Source organism: Solea solea, chromosome 8, assembly GCF_958295425.1.
Source record: "Solea solea chromosome 8, fSolSol10.1, whole genome shotgun sequence".
Lineage (NCBI taxonomy): Eukaryota > Metazoa > Chordata > Actinopteri > Pleuronectiformes > Soleidae > Solea > Solea solea.
In genome coordinates, this window is record NC_081141.1 from 26117862 (window position 1) to 26140459 (window position 22598).

At 39.8% G+C, this 22598-nt stretch overlaps 1 protein-coding gene across 12 annotated transcripts in view; it reads left to right on the top strand.

The window, feature by feature from the left end:
- Positions 1-22598, top strand: part of trpm3 (transient receptor potential cation channel, subfamily M, member 3) — a 173749-nt gene that overhangs the window by 99607 nt on the left and 51544 nt on the right. For all 12 annotated transcript variants that reach the window (XM_058635985.1, XM_058635989.1, XM_058635986.1 and 9 more), the window contains exons 7-8: positions 10691-10865; positions 12185-12308. In XM_058635985.1, the coding sequence (XP_058491968.1) occupies positions 10691-10865; positions 12185-12308 (299 nt within the window). The remainder of the gene's footprint in view (positions 1-10690; positions 10866-12184; positions 12309-22598) is intronic.

Sequence of the window (22598 nt, forward strand, 5' to 3'; positions counted from 1 at the left end):
GCAGGACTGTAAATCAGTTAAAAAGAATTTAAAAATCACAAAAACTTGCAAAGGAAATGCTTAAAATCTCAAGTCTGGTGTATTTAGTGACAAATCGCTGAATAACGACTCGTTCAGTGGTATTTCAGTTCAGTGACTGTGTCAGACGGAGTCGCAGGAAGTACTGAACCATTCTGTGAGCAAATCTTTTTAATCAACTGATTCTAATGATTCAGTTACACTGAAAACAACTGCTTTCACCGTCATTAGATTGTGTGTTTGTGTCACATATCAAAGCGACGTCACGGCAGTTTTTGCCCACGTTGATGGTGTACTATGAAATATTGGAAAACGACGTGTCTGATACCAAACCGAGCAATAATAATAATACTAATAATAATACATTGAATTTAAGGACATCTTTCAAAGCACTCAAGGTCACCTTACAGTACATGATTAAAAAGCTTGAAACAATGAGAAAGCTAAAACGGTCACATAGAGAAGGTGGGGGGTCAATTCTAAAAAGGTGGGTCTTGAGTCTGGATTTAAAGCCGTGTAGGGAGTCAATATTTTGCAGATGCAGGGAAAGGTTGTGGAGAGGAGAGCCGAGTAGTGCTAGAGCCGTATAATGTAATAGTGTATCAGCGTAAGTGGTGGAGGGAAATAAAAGAGCTGATTAAATCAAAGCGCTGCTCTTGCTCCTGTAAATATGTTCAAATGTAAGTTTTTAACCAGTAGAAAGAAGAAAATGTGGCGATGAGTGTTAATAGTGTGGTGGTGGATACAAGTAAATGAACCGAGAAGAGTTAAAATACTGGAAAACTGCAGCAGATTAGAGTGAGTCGGTCTAGAATCTTTATTTGTATGGATTACATTTATGCATATTACGTACATTACGTACTCAAACTAACACCAAATGTGCTTTTTGTTGTGGTTGGATGTGAGGAAGCATTCAGAATACAGTGGACATACTGAACCTGAGCTAACTCAGGTGGGATGTTCATATCAGGACAAGACAAGGTCAGAGAGGCATCACCTAGTCTCTCACATCATAACCTGAAGGTCAGCAATGTCTGAGGTCACATCAGTTACCAGCGTCTGCTCTGTAACCTCTCCTTCAGGTCGACATCAGTGTCAACCTGAGGGGAATTTACTTGGGAAGCAAGCCGAGCCTTCTTTCAACCCAAGAGCAGACTGTGATCTAACTCACGTTTCAGAGTTTTATACGTGACCATGAAGCTTATCCAGTACTTTGGCCAAGGCATCATCAGAGTAAATAAATAAATATTCCCTTTTAAGTATTCATGGCTGTGAGAAATAAGGCGCATTCATAATTTTAAAGTTCTTTACATGAGTCTCTTTTCTCTTTTAAAAAAGAGAATAGAGTAATACTAAATATCTTAAATTAAATCTGTTGTTTTGTCGCGTGGATTCATATTTCCGTGTTTCTGTTTGTACGATGTATTCTCTGCCTCCTCATTCACCACTGTCGTGTTGGCACATTTTTTATTTGATTATAGTGAAATGAGGAGCGCGTCAATTTTCCTCACAGCAGGGATCCTGTGGGATTTGAGTGTAGCCTGAGATGCTGTCAAAGAATGTAAAGGAGGGAGAGAGCTGTTTAGCTCCAACGTCCTAAAGTGTAGGTTTGTCGGTTTTATATACACCACACATAACCACAAGCTTTTTTAAGTCACGCACCGTTTCCAAACACAACATGAAAGACGTGTGGTTAAGAGATATGCATAATCTCCCCCTGTGGTACATTTATGATGTCTGAGCAATCGTGGAGCTAATCCCGCTGCAGCTCTGTGCAGTTTTCCATGTAGCGCTGTCGTCATGTGACCGCTGGAAACGCTGGAGCAATAAAATTGGCCGCTTCATAATATTATTATTATTATAACCAGCTCCAGATTCATCTTATTTTTTTGCAATGGTTGCCACAATTTTTAAGGTTTGCCCACCTTCATACTTGGTTGCAGATACACAGATTGATAGATTAATCCCCAAATGGAAATTAAGTTAAATCCTGGACACAAACAAACAAACACATAATACTCCACAATAGGATTTAAAGATATATACAATTAACAGAAGGTGCATCAAAGCAGAATAGATAACTGTACTAGGGGTCTCAAATAACAGTGATCTAATTGGTATACACACAATATTTAAGTCGATATGATAATAATACTATATAGTTTATATATATATATATATATATCGCTGAACGTGGCCATTTGGCAGGCCCACATCCCTCTTACCAAGTAAATGTTCTCAGTTGGAAAGCAAGCCTGACGCAGGGCTTTACCATTCCAAACTGTACCATACTGAACTGGACCATGATGTAAACACAGCCTGTGATTGCTCCAGGCTCTGTGAGACTTCAGCGTTTGTCTCTTTGTAGAGAGCTGCTAATAGTGTTTGACTAAAGTTGGTCCATGGTCGGATTTGATGCTTTGGTGCCAGCGTGTTTGCTTTCCCACTGAAGTGAACTCTGACTGAACTCCTTTATTGTTCGCTTCAGAAAATAGTCATAGATGTTTGGGTTTAAATACTTTTATATACTTTTATAAACTTGAGTCTTTTGCCTGAATGGCTGCTTTTTTTCCCACAAGTTTTTTTTTCTCATCTCTTTTTTGAGCTGATGACGACTCGTCGTGTAGCTTCTTATAAAACTCATTTTAGCTCAACATTCCCAGACAGTGGTGTTGGCCCATCACCTTTTCTGTTATGTCATTATTTGACACATAGAAACCAAAATGGAGCATCAGCAATTTCACAATCTCTCTCTCTCCTACATCCTTGTTTTGTTCTCCATCACCACTAACTTTGAAAAGGATGATGGGAACTCCAGTGTTTGCCCCAGAGGACCTGAGACTCAAGATTCAAGGTTGCTTTAAATTGTCCCAAAGGAAATTTGTCGAGGACATAAAGGCTGCCACATAAAACCAAACACTAACACAATACATGATATAGACTAAAGCCCCTTTTCCACCTATGGTCCCAGCTCGACACGGTTTAGGTTGGTTTTTCCACTACAAAAAAGTACCTACTCAAGGTGGGCGGAGTCATCACTGCACGGCTGCATGAAACTGCCGCGACTTCATTTTACACGACACACACACAAACGAGTGACTTGTGACTCTCCTTGTGTACTTCCTCCATCACCGGACACAGTCACTGGTCTGAAATACACCGGCAGGGTTTTTGATGCTCCTCTATGAAATATTGAGATTTTCCTTGGGTATTTGTTGGAGATTAACCCACGTTTTTAGGATTGTTAAGTCTTTTTAGCTGATCTACACGTGTTTATCACAAGATGTGGCAGAATCATCGGCACATGTCTAAACCAATTGCCGCAGCACATTCGTGCCCTCTTTCCCAAAGAGACTCAACACCACACTTAGGTGACAGGAGTTTGTTCGTCCACTTCCTCCCGCAGGCTCCACTTCTGTACTCGATGTTGTGGAAGATGAAGTTTCTTGTGGGTTTTTTTTTAGACGCCTCCGTGAGGGAGAGTGGACGAGGTTATCTTTAGGGACAGCTCCGGCCGGGTGTAAACAAAATAAATGTCTTTTGACAGGAGTCTTGGTTTGGGAGGCTGTGAATATAGAGGATGGAGGCCACGCAGAGTGGAAAACTCCCGCTCTACACGGCTGAGCATGAGTTAGAACATGCACACAGATGTGAATGCAAATGAGTCTGGATTAAAGTGACAGGGTTTGAGCTGAGGGAGCACAGGACTTAGAGACACAGCGTTTATTACCATTGATCATGGTTATTTTTGATTTTTTTTTTTGTTGAAGAATGAATCGTTTTCAAATCAAAATTGGCTGATTAGTATATACAGAGATTATAAGAATGTGTGTGTATCCCATTTTTTCCAGCACACAAAATGTTTTTAGGAACAAAAACACGGGAAATTACCATAGGTGCATCTGCGGCACAGATCAAAAAGAGTTGCAGCTAACGATTATTTTCATTATCAGTTAACTTGTCGAATATTTTCTCCATGAAATGATTTATTGTCCATGTTGTCTTGTTTTGTCCACAAACCAAAATTCTTCTTCTCGTTTCAATAATGACTTTGTTTATATTGAGCAAAGAAACCGGAAAATATTCACATTTATGAAGCTAAAAAAAAAAACTTTTTAATTATTAAAACAAATCTAAATAGTTGATTAACCACCACTTCTGTTTTTGAATGTTTTATGTGATACAAAAAAATGTTACAGTCTATCATATTCACGTCTAGAGCTTAAACAATTACTCGATTAATCGATTACTAATTGCTTACTTAATCAATCGTCAACTATTTTGATAATCGATTCATCGGTTTGAAGCTTTTTTCATGATTAAAACAAGAATTCTGATTGTTTCAGCTTCTTAAATGTGAATTTTTTCTTTGTTTCTTTGCTCCATATAACAAAGAAGTCATTAAAACTCAATCATTTTGGTTTGTGGACAAAACAAGACATTTGTCGACATCATCATTTCCAGGTTTGACAAACACCGATCAACATTTTTTTTACGTTTTCTGACATTTTATGAGCCAAAAGATTACACGATGAATAGAGAAAATAAACGATTAGATTATAATAGATTATGAAAATAATCGTTAGTTGATTTTGATGGTATCTCATAGCGATGCTCCGTCTTGTTTTGAATCTATAGCGCGGTAAATATTTGGCTGAAGCTGTACTACTAAAATAATTTTGACCAAATGATTGCTCATCCCGGCAGACTCTCATCAATCTTCTTCTTCTTCTCTGAGACATTTCTTTCTCTTTGTGTTGTCCTCCCTTCCGTCTCCCGCAGCCCGTCGACATGGTCACACTCAGACATGAAGAAAATCAATAAAAACCACTGGCAACATTTAGTGCCGCTCACTCAAAAACACTGCACTGCTCTCCTGACATGTCTTCCTGCACTGGCTGTAAAGCTTTTTAATCACACTCACCTGCCTCACAGAGAGAGGAGGATGAGGAGGATGAGGAGAAATTTGTGAAGCAGGCAGTGAAACCAGATATCAGCTCAAGGTGTTTTCCCTGAAGAAAGAGAAAGGACACAATCGGCTTCATCCATGTTTTTGTTTTTTTTTAAATTGGATTTGCTTTCCCGGCCCAAAGATGAATAAAAGTTATTCATTTGTGCAGTTTAGTAAATACAGTCTGTGGGAATCCACGACTCACCTTGTTTGCCCCCTGAAATGGGTTTTTGAATATTGAGGGAGGCACATTTACCTCTGCCTACTGTGTGACCTTCAGTGACCCCCTCATACGGCAGCGCTTTCATTAATCACAGCGTGCGTAGAAAAGATGAAGTAGCCGGGGTAATTGAATCCAGAAGCCGTAAGACCTTGCGTCGCAGATTACCTGTGACACCGTGACCCGCGCTCTGCACAAGCCCCCGTACAGAAAGAGATGATGCCAAAACTACCATTCATGGAAGGACAAAAGAGGTGTGATACTCCTCTTCTTTTCAAGCACTATGATAAATGATGATAAGAATAATAATAATAACTTTATACATGCTGTATGTATGCAGTTTTTAAAAGTGCTTTCACACACCAGGTTTATGAAAGACAATAATAGGAGGAATTAAAGTACAATATTAATGGTAATAAAGGATTAAAATGAAATAGAACAATCAAAAATAAAGGTTTAGAGGTGGTAAAAATGATAAAAACTGTCAAACATAAAGAGTCAAGGTCAAAATGGGTTTTAAAAAGTGATTTAGAGGAAGTGAATGAATGTAACGGTACGTTATGTTGTGTCAGGGCTGAATTTATTACCTGACGGTTAAGCCGCTGGTCACAGGACGTCACACTGTCCTCTCCAAGCTCTTTGCTCCAGCCAATGAACAGTTTAATGCGTCAATAGTCCATAAAACACGTCGCTGGGGTTCTTTCCATCTGTGCTCGATTGATTTTGCCATTTTTTTTTAAATGAAATTGAACTGTGAGGATGAATTTGGGAGCTGAATTATATTTTTTTCCTGTTTAAATTCAGTTTTATAACTAAAACATTCAATTTCATATGAAGTTTTTCTCAGATTCAGGTTGTAAATCATTGCAATCATTCAAATTGATAAATTCAGCTTTAAGTTTTTAGTTCAATTTCAATTCCTAGTAGCACAGAATTCTAGCCATTCCCAAGTGGGAGTTAACTAAGGATTATTTTCATAATCGATTAACCTGTCCGTAATTATTTTCTCGATTCACCGAGTAATTGTTTGGTCCATAAAATGTCAGAAAATCTTGATCAGTGTTTGTCAAACTTGGAAATGATGATGTTCTCAAATCAGTCAGTTCATTTTAATGATTTATTTGTTATATGGAGCAAAGAAACCAGAACATATTCACATTTAAGAAGCTGAAACAATCAGAAATCTTGTTTTGATCATCAAAATAGTTGTGATTAGTAATGGATTACTAATCGAGTCATTCTTTCAGCTCTAGTCAGGTCTGAACTGGCTCTAACTTTATTTTCATGATCCCTGTGGCGGTGATGCATTGATGAACTGATAACGAGAGTGTGGATTAGTAGATCAGAATTGCTAGATATGAAAGAAGAACCATACTCATTCAGTGAAATAATTGGGTTAAGGTGTGATCAAGCATGAACGGGTTGTCAAAAATCATAAACATGAGCCACCAGACGGTTAAAGGCTGGTGGAGGGAAGACGGAGAAAGAGACAGTGGGCTGGAAACAGCACTTGCCACAGGTGTGGTTCCAGGTTGCATGGATGTGATGTGGTGTGGAAAGAATTGGAGTTCATGGTCTAATAATTTGGGTTTAAAAAATAAGAAAAATAAGAGCAGTGAAACGCTGGTTGGAAACAGCCAGCTTTCTGTGGCTCACCGTCATAAAAAAAGCTCCTACATTAAGTTAATCGTGGTGAATTCCTATTATCGTGATAATCATGAATGGAGAAAAATGTCGATATTTTACGCAATTGACTAATGTCCAGCTCACCAACATACAGTCCTTGTGATTGCTGCATTGTTCCTCACGACTGATTAGAATCTCGTTACATTGTTATTTTTTGTGTTATATCATGAATCGCTATTAATTTGGTCAGGATAATCGTGACGGAGAATTTTTATATCGTCCAATGCCAATTACTGACACAATTGTTATATTATTTATGTATTATTTATGAATTTATATAGATAGTTTGATAGGGACATGCTGTAGTATACTATGTTTACATATGGAGATTGTAGCTATTACTCTTTGTAAAATAAAATAAAACACATACAATTGTGGCACCTGATGGGTCAGAATATGGTGGAGGAGACAGTTGTTGTTTAAAAACACAAATATCTTCTTCTCTTTTTTCGTTTTCGAATGTTTAACGACGGTAACGTCTTTGTTTTGAACATAACATAAACACAGACAAACCCTAAAAATAAAATACATCACCGCTATTGTGCGACAAAGACTTTCGAGAACTCCAGAAAGAGGAATTTCATCCTCTGCACATTCTCACAATCTGATTACCTCTCCAGCGATGGGCTTTACACGGCCATCTAAAACAATCAGGATTCCTCTGAAAGTGCTGAGTCACGTAACACGACGCCGTACTGTGCGTCTTATTTAATATCGAGGGAGAGTTCAGGTGAATAAATCCTCCTGCATAGATGGAATAATTCAGCTTTCCAACCGAAGGATTAAATTAAAAAAGTATAATTCAGTAAGTTCAGTGGGAGAAGCAGATGGTAGAGGAGGTTTAAGACCGGACATTATTACGTCCATCAAGCCAAATACAAATCTTTCCTACAGACATTCTATGTATTATAATAAAGTAAACAAAAAGAACATTATCTCAATTCCTCATGTGGAGGACAAAGCTGTAGAAGATGGATGGATGGATTACCATAAATTAGTGTTTTAGTCCAGATTAAACTAACTAAGACCAAGACCAGAGTTCACTGAGAGCAAGATGGAGAGGAGTCATCAGTGTAGCTCATTTCTAGTCTCTATAAAACTAATCTATATGCAGAATTGTTTCCATTGCACATCAATCATACGTATATCTCTTCACGTGCCACGAGCCAGACCAGCAAATTGGGGTTAAGTGACTTGCAAAGAGGGATTGAACCCCTGATCTTTAGGTTGGAGGACGATGTCCTTCCTCTCCTCTTCATGAATCCAGCTTTACTCTGTGTGAAGAGGGACAGCGTGGGGCAGCAGCCAGCTGTTATTGTTGTGTGAATCTAAATAAAACAGCTGTCATCTTTGCTGGTTTTAATTTGAAAATCCCATGTCCTCGTTGAAGATTTGCAACCAGACGTTCACCAGCTGTCGATCACACTGGTGTCCACTCAAATGTGGTGTACTTTCCCATAAACTTCTGTTTTTCAACAGCATTCTTACTTCCTGATTGACTTCATCGAGGAAAAATGCACAATTTTGTACATGTTTCTATATGCAGTCTACAATCCAAGTCTGATATATGATTAAAAACTTCATAGAATGGTCTTTAGTAGCTCAACACTAACATGAGGTCCAATAATTTTAAAAAGCACTGAAGAAAAATAGGATTTTCCTGTGTTTTGAACCGCATAGTATGTGCATGCATGTGTGTGTTTACAGGTTTTATACTTCTTTATGATCTTTTCCGGTAAAAACACTGACCCTTTGCAGGTCCAGTGGTCCGCAAAGGGACCAAAACCTGATCCTAATGAACCAAAACTAAAATTTCAGAGGCTCTGGTTAATGATAGTGGTGAGATATGAATGAATGGAGGTCAGTTTGCAGTGTCCTAACAGAAAAAGCTGTACCTTGTCAGGACTAGTAGTCCTCATGGAGACAAAAACCTGGTCCTCATGTGGCAGAACCTCATTTCTGAGAAAGTTTACAGCTAGAATTTTAAATTTAAAGGGATAAGGCTTTATTTGGACTGTCCAAATGAATGGAAATCAATGCAGTGTCCTTAGAAGAATAGCTGCAGCAAACTCTGTGTGTGTGTGTGTGTGTGCGTGCACATCATGCAGGTGGAATTCTCTCCTCCCAATTAGCCCTGACACAGCTGTGCTTTCCCCTCCTCATCTGCTCCTCGGTGGGTTTCAGTGGAACAATAATCATTAGATCCTGCGGCGTCCCTGGCCTCCGTAGCTCACCAGCCATCAATATCAATGCTTTGTCTGGCACAACTGCAAACTCACACACACACATGTTCACACACGCTGCTAATCACAAAAACACACGTGCACAAGAAATGGATACAATCTGATACAGAATGCAAGTCATCCGTCTGTGTGTGTGTGTGTGTGTGTGTCTGTGTGTGTGTGTGACGTGTTGTGGCACGGTGACGTGTCAGCGCTTTGAAGTCGGCGAAGGCCCCCAAAATATTCTCCTTATGTAACTGTCCTTGTTCGGAGGCCATGTGAGGCTGTGTGAGGCAAAGTGTAACCGTGTTGGGTTTGTTTTCTGAAGCTGTGTGTGTGTGTAAGTACACGTGTGTGTGTGTGTGTGTGTGTAAGTACACGTGTGTGTGTGTGTGTGTGTGTTTGAGAGGCAGACGATGTTTTTCCTTTGTGAATTATGCAGACCGGGATGAGAGTGATGGGCCACTTACACAGCTTTTGAATTTAGAAGGGGTCAAAATAACCGGCAGGGAACACATTTGGCCGCAGTCTGTGTGGAAACACATCACATCAGCTGGAAACATGATTTCATTTGATTGAAGCCCATTGAAGGACAAAGTGGATTAACGTCACTGTGACTGTGATAATCAGCCACAGCGACAACAAACAATCATTCATTAATAATGATGGGGTCAACATCATTGCATCGCATACAGAATCCAATGCAATGACAAAAAGCCTATATTTATATTATATACTATAGTATATTGCATGCTTTACTATTCACATAAATAGTAAAAAAAAGTCATATAACTGTATTTAATCTTTTGTACATCTTGTTTTATATGCGTTTTATCACTTGTTGTTTTTTTTTACAGTGAGCTCTGAATGCTTGCGCCTTTCAAATAAAATCTATAATTATTATTATTATCATCATACTTAACTTTGTTGTTATTCATGAAAGTGTTATCGCAGGAAAAGTCAGAATGAGATTCTGGATGTGGATTACACTGAGATCACTAAAGGTGGGGATCAGAGAAAGCGTGAGTTAAGAATGAGAGTTAACAGGAGTTTACGGTGTCTGCAGTGTCTGCAGTGGCGAGGAATAAACAGCACACACTGTACAAAAGAAAACCAGTAGCTGGAAAAGAGGTGAACAAGAATAACACTGGAAAAATCCCTTTGAGATCTTTGAAATAACTTTCTTATCTGCACTACCTTCTCCCGTACGCAGCAGCCCCACTGCATGCAGAAATCACCCACCTGGTAATTATGCGTAATTACCCCAAATAGCCTGTGATTAGCAGGTGATGAGCAATCTCTGTGTGAAACGTGGGGATTTATCAGCACAAACGCTCTCTCGCTCGCTCTCTATCTCGTACACACAGATTTTTATTTTTTTTAAATAATAAAAGGGAAATCGTTAGCTTTAATAAGTACAGTATCTTGACAGAAAGTGTCATATTTTCTATTTATGGATCCAATATTCCCGCTGTATTGAAGTCTGGATAACTTCTGTCACTCTCTCTGTCCTCAGCTCGCCTCGACTGTCTTCACTTCTCTGTCCTTATTTCCCCTCCGTTGCCTCATCCCTCTCTCTCTGGTTGTGTGCAGGTATTGGTCAGGGTGTGCCGGTGGTGGCTCTGATCGTGGAGGGCGGTCCTAATGTCATCTCCATCGTGCTGGAGTACCTCAGGGACACGCCCCCGGTCCCCGTGGTGGTGTGTGACGGCAGCGGCCGAGCCTCGGACATCCTGGCGTTTGGACACAAGTATTCTGAAGAAGGAGGGTATGCACTCATACTATAACTGATTTAAAACAGAGCAGGGCTGCAACCAATAATGGATTATTCATCAATTATTACATGAATTGTCAACTATTTTGATTTATCTGATTGTGCAGCTTTCTAAATGTTAATATTTTCTGGTTTCTTTGCTCAATACAACTAAGAAATCAATACAATTGAATCACTTTGTTTTGTGGACAAAACACGACATTTGAGGTCCAGCAAACACCAACCACTATTGTGATGGATGGATGGAGCAGCAGTTCACTTGACCTTCATTTTTAATTAAGTTTTATGTTGGATTTATCCACAAACTGTACTTCAGTCTCACCATATTCAACCATGGGACCATGAATCTGTGGTTTCAATGTAAAAGTTAATATTCACTATTAAAAAAAACAGGATTATGATTCAGTGAACAGCCTGAACAACACAGGAGAAAATATTATTGGCATCTGTCTTCAGTTTTCCTTTTCACATTACACATTACATTACTCCTCTCCAACGCAGACTTTGTTTTTGCTTCTCCGGTTGCCAAGACATTTTTCAGAGGGTTTTTAAGATCTGGTAAAATGAGGCATTTGTAAAACCACAGCACAGCTGCAGCTGCAGCTCCTTCTGTTGGATTAACTCTTCTGGCACCTCTGGGGTCACAATGCTACGAGCTGCTGCATTATTGGCTTTGCGGTGCAACAAGACAAAACAGCAACAGACTTTACAGGCTTTGAATCAACATTTAAATTGTGAATATACGGTCAATACCATTTTTATCAGTAACATTAAAACGTTTTCTTAAATGAAAACGTGACTTGTGACTCTGTTTGTGTATAAATAAGTACATGCATTAATACTGGTGTATACATTTACTTGTATTCTAGTTATAGTCATCAAAATTAAACCTTAAGAGCAAAACACAAATAATTTACGCTTTTGTAACTCATGAAAACGTGTTGCTTAAGTGTTTCTCTCATACAAATATTATCCAGTGTGGAAATCAAATGTTTCAGTTCTTCTAAAACAACCACAGATTCACACAGGCTGCACAAATGTCACTTCATTTTCTGTCTTGATTAACTTTGTTTTCCTTTACATTTTAATAAGACACAGTAGCTACAAATGAGTTTTTACAGCCTCATATATTCAGTTTTTATCTGAAGGCAAATGTGCACAATCACATCTCACCAAGGACTCGGAGACAGTGAGTCGCAGTCAACCTTCCTTTACTGACAAATGAATCTAATTTCCTCGCTGCTCCCGCCTCACTCCAATTTCCCCCTTTCATTTTTCTGACACTGTATTGTCTTCTCCCTCCCACTCTGCAGCATAATTAATGAGTCTCTAAGAGACCAGTTGCTGGTGACCATTCAGAAGACGTTCACCTACAGCCGCACTCAGGCCCAGCATCTGTTCATCATTCTCATGGAGTGCATGAAGAAGAAGGAGCTGGTGAGTGTCACTGTCATACCGCCGCACATATGTCACAATACACAGTTATTTTAGCATATACTGAACATGTGTGTGCGTTAATGTTACCTTCGAGGGTCCAGTGTGTAAGAATTAGCGACCTCTAATGGTGAGACTGCAGATTTCTATGTCCGTTAACTCCTCCCTTTTTCCGTCATTGAACTACGGTGGCCCTCACATACTAATTTCCTGTGAAAAATGTGGTCGCCCCATTTTGTCTACTTATCTAAGTAAGTTTCACTCTTTTAAAACGAGGACTATTGAATCCTTAAGATTTATCACAATTTCTCTATAATTTAAGTGACCGTATGAATGAAAGCAGGTTATTATTGTGTTCTATTAGCAGCGTATTAGCAGAATACGAGGTTTTTGTTTGACAAGCACACACGTTTGTTGTTTAAAATGTACATTTTTCTTTTGAAAATCCCACATTTGTGATTTAAAAATGAGAAACGATTGTCATACGGACGTCAATAAACGTAGTTATTTGAAAATCATGTGAAATGTGCGATATTGACTCTTTTCCAAGTAGCTCGTCCATCGGTGCTGATGTTGTACAAATGAAAAATAACAGTAAACTTGTAGAACTGGTGCATCTGCATGACCACACGTGTCAGAGTGCAGGTAAATCAGCCAACAGTGGGATTAGATCATATCACGTATGCTGTACTGTGTGTGCTATGTCATCAATAATCAGACATTGGACAGAATACTGATGACGGCTTGAGTTGATGTAATCCTCCTCCTTTTATGTCTTCCATCAAAAGTCGGGCTTTTCTCTCAGTGCAATCATCAGCACCTCAGGCACCGCGCAGGAGAAGCCAGAATTGATTATAGTTGTTGGAGAGAGACAGAGACAGATGGAAAAAGATGTGTCTTCTCTTCTCTGTTGTTTCTGTCTTTTTCTGACTGAGGTCATTTCACCTGATTCCTATTCATCAGGCTGATGGACATCGCGTGGGGGTTTCCTTCCGCTCTCGCTCAGAAAATTACAGACTGTGTCTTTATCTACGACAGAAATGATGATTGACTGCAGACACAGTAGTGAACATAAAGAAGAGCACGTCCAGAATCTTAAAGATACCTTGGAGCAGCGACGAAGAAGACGATGAACTTAATGTCTCTTTTATCTGTTGGTTCACCGGTTTATCTGTTAAACTGTGGAGCATGGTCAAGGTTAGCCCGAGAGATGTGTGTTCCCTTAGGAAGAACACGTGATAAAGCTGGAGTAAGTGTGGTCATGTTTTGTCCTCTCAAGCCTTCCAGGAGAACCAGTGGATGTTCAAAATCCTTCAATCCCACCCTAATAGTGGTCATTATCTCTGCCGTGGAGGTTATGTTTTCATCGACACGGGTTTATCTGTCGTTTTTTTTAGAATTAGAATGAGAATGAGTTTTATTTGCACACACAACAATTAGTGATAGTGGATTTGACCTCTGCATTAAATTAAACCCATTACTTTTTTTACGCACCAGTAGAGCAGCACTTATCTGCACCAAGGTAGAAATGGGGGGGGGGGGGGGTGGGTACTTTGCTCAAGGGCACCACAGCCGTTTGACTTGTACCGTATTTGAACCAGCATGCTTATGTATAAGCGGGTAAAGTTCTGTATAGAACAAGAAAAATTTCATATAAAACATAAGCGACAAAGTGTTAAATTGTGCACTTTACCGGACAGACAACACACATGTAAATCTATGTAAAGCTTTGATTGATTTATACACTCAAGGAACAGGAACATTAAGCTGACACAGACGTGTACATGAAACCACGGTCATTTACCTGCAAGCAGAAACAGAAATGCATTATTTTATTAAATAATGACTGTAAAATATACTTTTTTAGTCATTTTACATTGAAAACTGCCACAAAGAAAGAAAAAGAAAAGAAAGTGTTTGTCCTGCATTCTGAAAAGAGCTTAAAGATTTGTGCCTGGAGGCGTTTTCCACTGGAAACTTGTCAGACTAACAGTCTGGTACAAGATAATAAAGTGCTTTAAAGATTAGTGAGAGAAATGTGTAAATCAATATTAAGACTAACTGGGCTTAACATGAGTCTGCTTGGTTGTTTTATTCCCCCCCCATATTTAACAAACTGATACAATGAAACTAAAGTACATGCTCTACAGTTAAATATCGCTTCTAAAAAACCTGTGTTTCAGCTTGTGTCCTGCAGGCAAGTAGTGTCAGGCCCATGTGGACTTCAAGGTCAGGCTGTGATTTGTGAAAGCAGGTTAGAGAACACATGTGGACCCGTTCACTCATGTTTGTCCTCGCTCTGTGAGTCAGTCTGTGCGGGACAACAATGAGAGAGACAATGAGAGTGTGTGTTTGTCCCTGTGCCAGTGCGCCTGTGCTTCTGTGCTCTGCAGTGAGGAAAACCCAGGAGTAGTAGGAGGAGGATTAAACGTGGCTTGCCGGAGTATTGTATGAAGGAAGGAGATGGTGTGTGTGTGTGTGTGTGTGTGTGTCTTTGTGTGTTTGCTTTACAAGGCAAGTGGAAAGAAACAGGAGGATGTTTAGACCAAAGAAAAGCATGGTTTATCGCCTCATTTTGACCGTGTTGGTTTATCCGTGAAAACACTGTGTCGTCGTCGTTTCCTGTTGCCTCTGCTTTGTTCGCTTTGGAGCTCTGGAGCGTCACATGACTCAATTTGCTCCCAGTTCGCAGGCAAAGCTCCTGAAAAACGAACAGTACCGTATCGCAGACGACACATTTGTGCAACATTTCAAATTTATTCTGGTTTTCATGTACACTTACAGTGTGTTTTTTTTTTTATAAGCAAAAGCATTTTGAGGTTTTGGTGTTAAAGGGTTAAGAGTTCACTGCGCACTTTAAATCCACAGAGATTGAACAATATCACAGAACCTGAATAAAATTTAATCTTTATAACACCGATGGGTGTGCTTTTTAAAAGTATGGAAACACACCGGCAGCATTACATCTTCAAGTCTGATAAACTTTCCCCCATCATTTTACTCCAGAGAACGCTTACACATCACAATAAAAGCACGTAAAATGAACAAGATATCGGAGCTTATAGCTAGATTCTCGGCTGGCAGTTAACTTAACATACAAGGAGAATGATGCCAATAACAGTAAGTCTTTACATCATCAGTAAGAAGTAAAAATGCAACAATCAGCAAAGCAAACAGCCTTGTAATTAAACGACAGAACGTGATATGACGTCATCACTCGACGAAGCAGGATCTGTTGTCTGTGGGTTCTCTTCGCTGTGTCTTCTACAGAACGCTCACTTTGAGTGTGTTTTATAGCAGTGATCCACTTTACCGTCCTCTGGATCTTTGGTAATCCAGTGAAACGCTCTTAAATTAGTTTGTAGTCTGACTGTTCCGGCATCCTGGTGCCACAACGTCTATTCACCATCTTGTCATATTGCCAGGTATGTGTGACGTCAGCTACCAGAGCTCTATACTCCGCTCTGTGTAGGTTTTATATAGGCTATAAATCCTTAAATGGATGGTTCTTTTTTTGTACGTCTTATGAGGTGCTGATATATTATCAACACTGACTTCAGTGCACTATCGCTAAGTACCACCTTTCCCGTGGACTCATATGGAAGCTGGACACTCACGCTCACTGTGAGGACAGAAGATAAAACCGGTTTAAGACATTTTAAAAAGGGTCATGCAATAAAAAAACTATACACCTGCTTAAATCCACAGTTTCCTAGAACTTTGGCCACTTTTATCTCACCAATGGAAACTCATTCTTCTGCACCAAACTCCATAGAGAAAATCACTGATTTTACATCATTGAGTTTCTAATCTGTAATCGTCTAAGTTTGGCCTTCAGGGATACAAACGTACCAAACGTGGCAGCAGTCGAGCAGCAGCTCTCGTGTCAACATGAGCCAAAAACGTCTATTTTCTTGGTGCAAGAGAGTGAGAAACTCTTAAATGAGAAAGGTAATATACTTTAGAGTTAGAAGGATCCAAGATAGATAGAGAAAAAAAGGTGATAATATATCAATACCTCATACAAGTACACTTCAGGTAAACTGAACTATCCCTTTAATATGCACAGAATAACCTTAACTTTACATGTGTGATTTATTTTTGCTTTAACAGGTGTATTTAAGGCTCATGACTGTCCTGGTTTCATTTTAATTTCATTTCACGAGGTCCCATCCTCAAGATAGCACTCCATATAAACCTGGTTAGACAGTAAATTGTAAAAGCATAGAAGTGCAGCTCTTTGCAATATCTGCTCAAAACAATTAACGTAACATAATGTATTCAGTCAAAGGAGGAGGAGGAGGAGGAGGTGGATGAGGGTGTTGGTGGTGGTTAATTACATAGTTAATGAATGAATAATGTGCCAGCTCTTGAGTTAAACAGAAGGGCAACATATTTAAAGTATATGCTGTCGATGATGAGGTATATAAGTGCAATGAAAGGGAATGCGAGATGAAAGCGTTTGTATCCATTTGTCTGGATGATGAGGCTAATTATCTCTCTCGTGCATGTTCACGGCTTATCTTTTATCTTTTTGACACAAAGGTGGTACGTTCCGTGAATGTCAAACAGGTAGAGAGTGAGCAGACTCCGTGTTGGACTCTGTGCATTAATGCCCTGTTGTCATGTACATTGAACTTTTGTTGAAGGTCTAATTAAAAAGGAGAAGTGTCTCTTCCTCCCTCCCGCTGCCTCACACTTCCTCTGTTCTGGTATCTCCCAGCACGCTGTGAATTATTTAGTGTAGTGTAGTCCTTATATGTTTCATTTGGGTAAAATATGTAGGAGAAACTATACCAGCCCACAATATTCCTCCTCCTCCCTGGCAAGAGGAACTAAGTGTATGGAGGAAGAGGAGGGAGGAGGAAAACGAGATAAGAAATTGTCGTCGAGTACGAAAACACAGTTTGGTTGAAGAACAAATATGAAAATAGGAGAGTGAAGACTTTGAGCCACAAAGCAGGAGCAGTTTATCTGTTTAACATTTCATGAATTCTTTCTTTTTTGTCTCGACAAACTGAACACTAGTGGTTTATGGTCCATTTTAGAGCGGATACACGTCTGAAGCTGGCCATTAACTACAATTCTAACCTGTTTTTGGCTAAATTTCAGCTGTTGTTGGTCGTTGTTTGTCATGTAGTGGACAGTGGGATGACACATCAGAAATATTGGTAGGCCAAAGCAGAACCACGACTCACTTAGTTAGCATGAAGTAGTCATAACGTAGGAAGTTCAGTTTATTGATGGAATCAACTGCACAAGGAAGAAAAAACAAGCTATAAAGTAATCAGAGCACATCAAGTTAACAAGATTAAAAGTAGTCAGTTTACCAATTATTTACATTACATTACATTACATGTAATTTAGCAGGCGCTTTTATCCAAAGCAAACATTTGGGTACAAATAAGAGCTAGAAGTAAGTAAGAGCTTCAAGTAAGTCAAGTAAGCCAAACTATGAAGTGCTAATTATTTCTGTAAAACAGAAACATCAATTAGGGAATGTGCCTCTGCCTTGTTAGCATCATTGCTAGTTGCCTGGGAGTGTTCATACAAATCTTTATTGACAATTGTCACAAACCCAGGATGATCTGCAGATCTGTAACAGGCTGTTTTTACAGGAACATTAGGTCGTGGCTTGATGATCGGCTTCTGTTGGTGTAGTGGTGAGCTTTATGAGATTATGAACATTGGGAATGATGGACAGATGTGTCGTGTAACATAACTGAAGAACAGGAAAAATTGGCATGTGGGACGCTCTACGACCTCCTGACAGGAAGTCTACCATGTTTTTCCTGCTTCTTCTATGACGTGCTCCATGGTGACCGTCACGAAAGACAAAAATGACGTGTAGTTTTTGTAAATGAGAGGTGGAGACTTCATTCATTTTCATTACAAAAATGAATTGCATATCATAAAATTCATCATCTGGTTTTTTAAGGTTATTGTACTAATGGTCTGGCAACCCTTGAGTGATGTGATGGGGGGGTCTATGGTGACCTGGACTCGACATGCTTGACCGTAGCACTTTACTAGCAATGCATGCTAATGCGTCACCATTATAAGCACAGAATGAAGGGAAAGGTGAAATGAAAGAGAAGCAAATGACACTGAGTGTTTTCCATGGCCTGGCTGTAAATCTACGACCACTTTAGAGGACAATGTGTCCTCAGAAAACTGGGGCTACAAGATGTTAGCCTGGTGCTAACATTAGCCCCTCAGACATGAGCTGATATTACTGTAACAGCTTGAGTTTATGTGTAATGAATATCATTTTTTGCCACAGCAGATGATATTTTACTGTTGTCATGACCTCTTGCTAACACGTTTTCAGTGGTGAAGGTCGAGGATGACGGTATACTCACTACAGTAGACGTCACCACAACACCGCACGTAGCAGCCCCGGCGCGGTGTTTGCCTGTTAAATGAAGATGAATGTTTTCTAATCAGCTTCGCTCACCGCAGCGTGGCGAGTGGTTTCCTGATCCCTCTGAGCACGTAGCTTAGCCGCTCTCTGAAGTTGTGGGAACCTCCAACGGAGCGCTGTCATCCTAAGAAAGATAGCTTTGCCTCTTCCCTTTTCATTTCTTTTCATCCCTCTTCAATTTGTCAGCAGCAAATCTGCCTCCCTCCCTCTGTCTTCCTCTGCAGTCTTCTTTCATGCTGTCTCAAATCTATCCTCCCTGTCCCTGCCTCCGCTCCTCTCCCCTCTCCGCTAATTTCCCGCTCTTTCCTTCTCCCCTGTTTTCTTGTCAACAGAAATTCATTGTGACAGACACGAGTGAGTGTCTCTGTCTCTTGTATTTTGACCCGTGGAGTGGCACAGTCAAAGCAGAGACATTATTTTTAGCAGTTAAAGATGTTTAAAGCAACTGTTGTTTATTCGTAATGTACCCCAAAAAAATCATATCACAATCACAATCAAAATCACTGAGAAGTAACCTTTTTTTAAAGATACATTTTATTGAAGATCATTATTCCACACTGGCCACAGTTTTGAATTTAAAGGTGCAGTGTGTAAAATTTAGCAACATCTATAGGTGACGTTGCATATTGCAGCTGAATATCCATGGATGTATTATTAGAACTGGATAGAGCGCCTCCTTCGAAGCTGTGCACCGAGCCCATACGCCCTAGAAAGTTTCTGACCGCCAGGTCTATTTTCGGGTTATGCGGCCCAAATAATTTGCGCAGTCGCGTCACTCCCATCTTGCCTCTTAGCTATGTGAATGATCCGTCCCATAATTCGTATGCAGCTGTGACTTCATGCGGGAAAATAAAAAGTTCTGGGAAGGATTTTTGACGGGTTTTACAGGCGTCTCTTTTACTATTGTGGTCTATGGGAAAATTGCTTTTTGGGTCCCATGAGTATTTTTCTGTTATAGTACCATGGGTACCACTGGGAAAAAATTAGCTTCAGGCCTCATCCTTCCCTTCCATGTGTGTTGGAGAACATATCTAGCCTTCAATTAGCATTAAATCTCAAAAGATCTTAAGTTTGTCCATTGTGGGCTATTGCAATAAAATATAGCGTACCAAAAAGTGGTCCTCTATAGAGCTGACCCAGCTCTTTCTTGGATAATGAAAAACAGCAATTCTGTCAGGTTATCTTCAAATTGTGCCAAAATGAAAATAATTTCACCGTGGACTTTCATCACACTCCCTTATTTTCATACTTTGCTCCTTTTATCAGATTGTTTGTCAGATTTTGTATATTCATAACTTTGTTCTGGAACCTTATGAGATACCGACGTATGGAATTGTACCAACTTCAATATCACATTTTAAAGATTACTTGACTATACATACAAAAGTTCTACACTATGAGATAGGCGTTGTTTTTTGTCACCTCTTTCTCCTCATGAACCAGCTCATGCTGTATCATTTTTCAAATGCATCACTACAGAAACAGACGCAGACAAAGGTAGCGCAGTATCTGAGTCGGCAAAACATAAATGTCATAAAATGTCAGCGTCTCCATGGATGTGTTTTTTTGTTTTCGATCATCATATATAATCATCAGATCCACCTCCTCCTGCCATAGTTTTCATTTCATGGGTGAATTTAAAAAAAAATCAAAAGACCATTTAACTAAATTTGTTTACGTACATCATCTATTCAAGAGCACCTTGAAGTCGATGATGAATCGAAGGAGAAGGAGCTGGTCGTTCACCCTCTTACACTCACTGCTGCCTCTTTGTTGGACCAGTGTAATTAAATTAGCAACCTCGCATTGTCGTAGAGTTTTTTTTTTTTTTTTTCTTGTACTCAAACCTGATTTACGCTCCGTCGCACGACACTTTTAACGTGTTGAGGGACAGAAATGAATGGTGGAAAAATGTGGCACTTATGCAACATCTTTTACTGTGTCCTCGACACCATCAGTACAGATACTTTATTACTGTACAAAATTCACGTATCTGTACTTTGTTGAATAACTGTCCAACGAGTCACTTGACAGGCTTCAGACTTGGCGGGTGACGTACTAAGGACATTAGGGTGTGCAGCGCTGACTTTGGTGGTGTTTGGATAAGAAATGCAAGAGATATTGGTAGAAATGCGACAGATATTTCGCTAAAAGAGCCGCCTCTGTACCCTCACAAAACAGATATTTATGGAACGGGTGCTGCATTATTGAAATCATTAAAGCTGGTTTGTGGACAAAGCTACATTTAATCATAATTTTGAGAAATCGATCAGTGATGAAAATAATCAGTAGTCACAGCCTTACAGCCAGCCTGCAAAAAGAAAATAGGAACATGTCCATGTCGGTCAACATCACAGTTCCACTGTCCAGTCAGAAATGAAAGGTTAGTCGCAGAGTCCACGGCAAAACACACAAAGAGCAGGACACACGCAGTGTTTCAATCAAGACAATAAAGAACGGATCGATACAGAAACACATTCTCCTCATTCTGCACCACTTTATCCTCCACATGAGGGTCACACGGGGCTGGAGCCAATCACAGCTGACACTGGGGCGAAAGGCGGGGTACACTCTGCAAAAAGGTCTCCAATCTATGGCAGAGTAAACACAGAGACCAACAACCATTCACTATCACTCGGTCAATTTAGTGTCCAATTAACCTCTGCCTGTTTTTGGACAGTGAGGGGAAACAGAAGTTCCAGGAGAAAACATGCAAAGCACACAGGCTGAACCAGGACTCAAAACTGGGGACATTAATCTATATATAATCTATATATATACTGTATGTTCTATACTATATGTTCAAAGGTCCACAAAACTCATGATCTCTCCAAGATACAGTCAGGAAATTATACAATCATACATATCCCACCTACGTTCCTTGCCCTCCCTGTGTTTTCTCAGTAAAATTAAATTGAAAAATCTCATCCTCTTCAATTATATCAATAACTTAATCAAATCCATCCATCATCAAAACGCAGAAAAAGCAGCAGCACAGGTGTGGATACAGACAGTGTTGATCAGGATGACATCATGAAAAGTGACACCTGAAAGAGCCGACTGGAGGTGTGTGTGAGGATACACGAGGACAACTGAAACCTTTCACCGGAGCATAAATTACTCGTTAAGTTTTGTCAAGCCAGATTTATCAAAAGTGTCGAGCGTCTGCGTATAAATCATCCTTCAGCCGCTGCATCGTGGACCCGCTGTGATACCAGGTGCTGCATATCCATAGGGTCACCTTGAGGGTGCTGCTTGAATGAAGGGAAGCTGTCGAGGCAGAGGTACAGAGAGAAAAAAACACACAAAGATGGCGGTGGGGAGCGTGTCAGTGAGAGGTTGCTGTAGATTAGTGGTTGGAGTGGGGGGAGAGGGGGTAGAGAGAGATGATGGATTGAAGACGGAAAAGAGTGGAGGTAAAGGTGAAGAGGCCAGAAGACAGAGGAACAACTTCTTTAATCATCTTTCCCTTGTCACGCCATCGTTCATCTTTAGGGAATCTTCCCTCTAATGCTAACTAAAGGCTCACACATGAGGGCGCCCTTTCAAATTATTGATAGCTGCTCTTTCTTTCTCTCACTCTCTTTTTCTTACCCTGGATGGAGTGACAAGATCCCAATTTTGGAATAATTCTGTGTATTGGGATGAGAAACACCACAGCAGGTCATGATACAAAATTGCGATACCTATGCCATAATACAAAATTGCGATACCTACAGTATGCCATGATACAAATACATATGCCATAATACAATATTATTGCGATACCTATGCCATGATAATATATTATCACGATATTTATGTCATGATACGATATTTTTACAATATGTATGCCATGATTATATCACAATACTTATGCCATGATACAA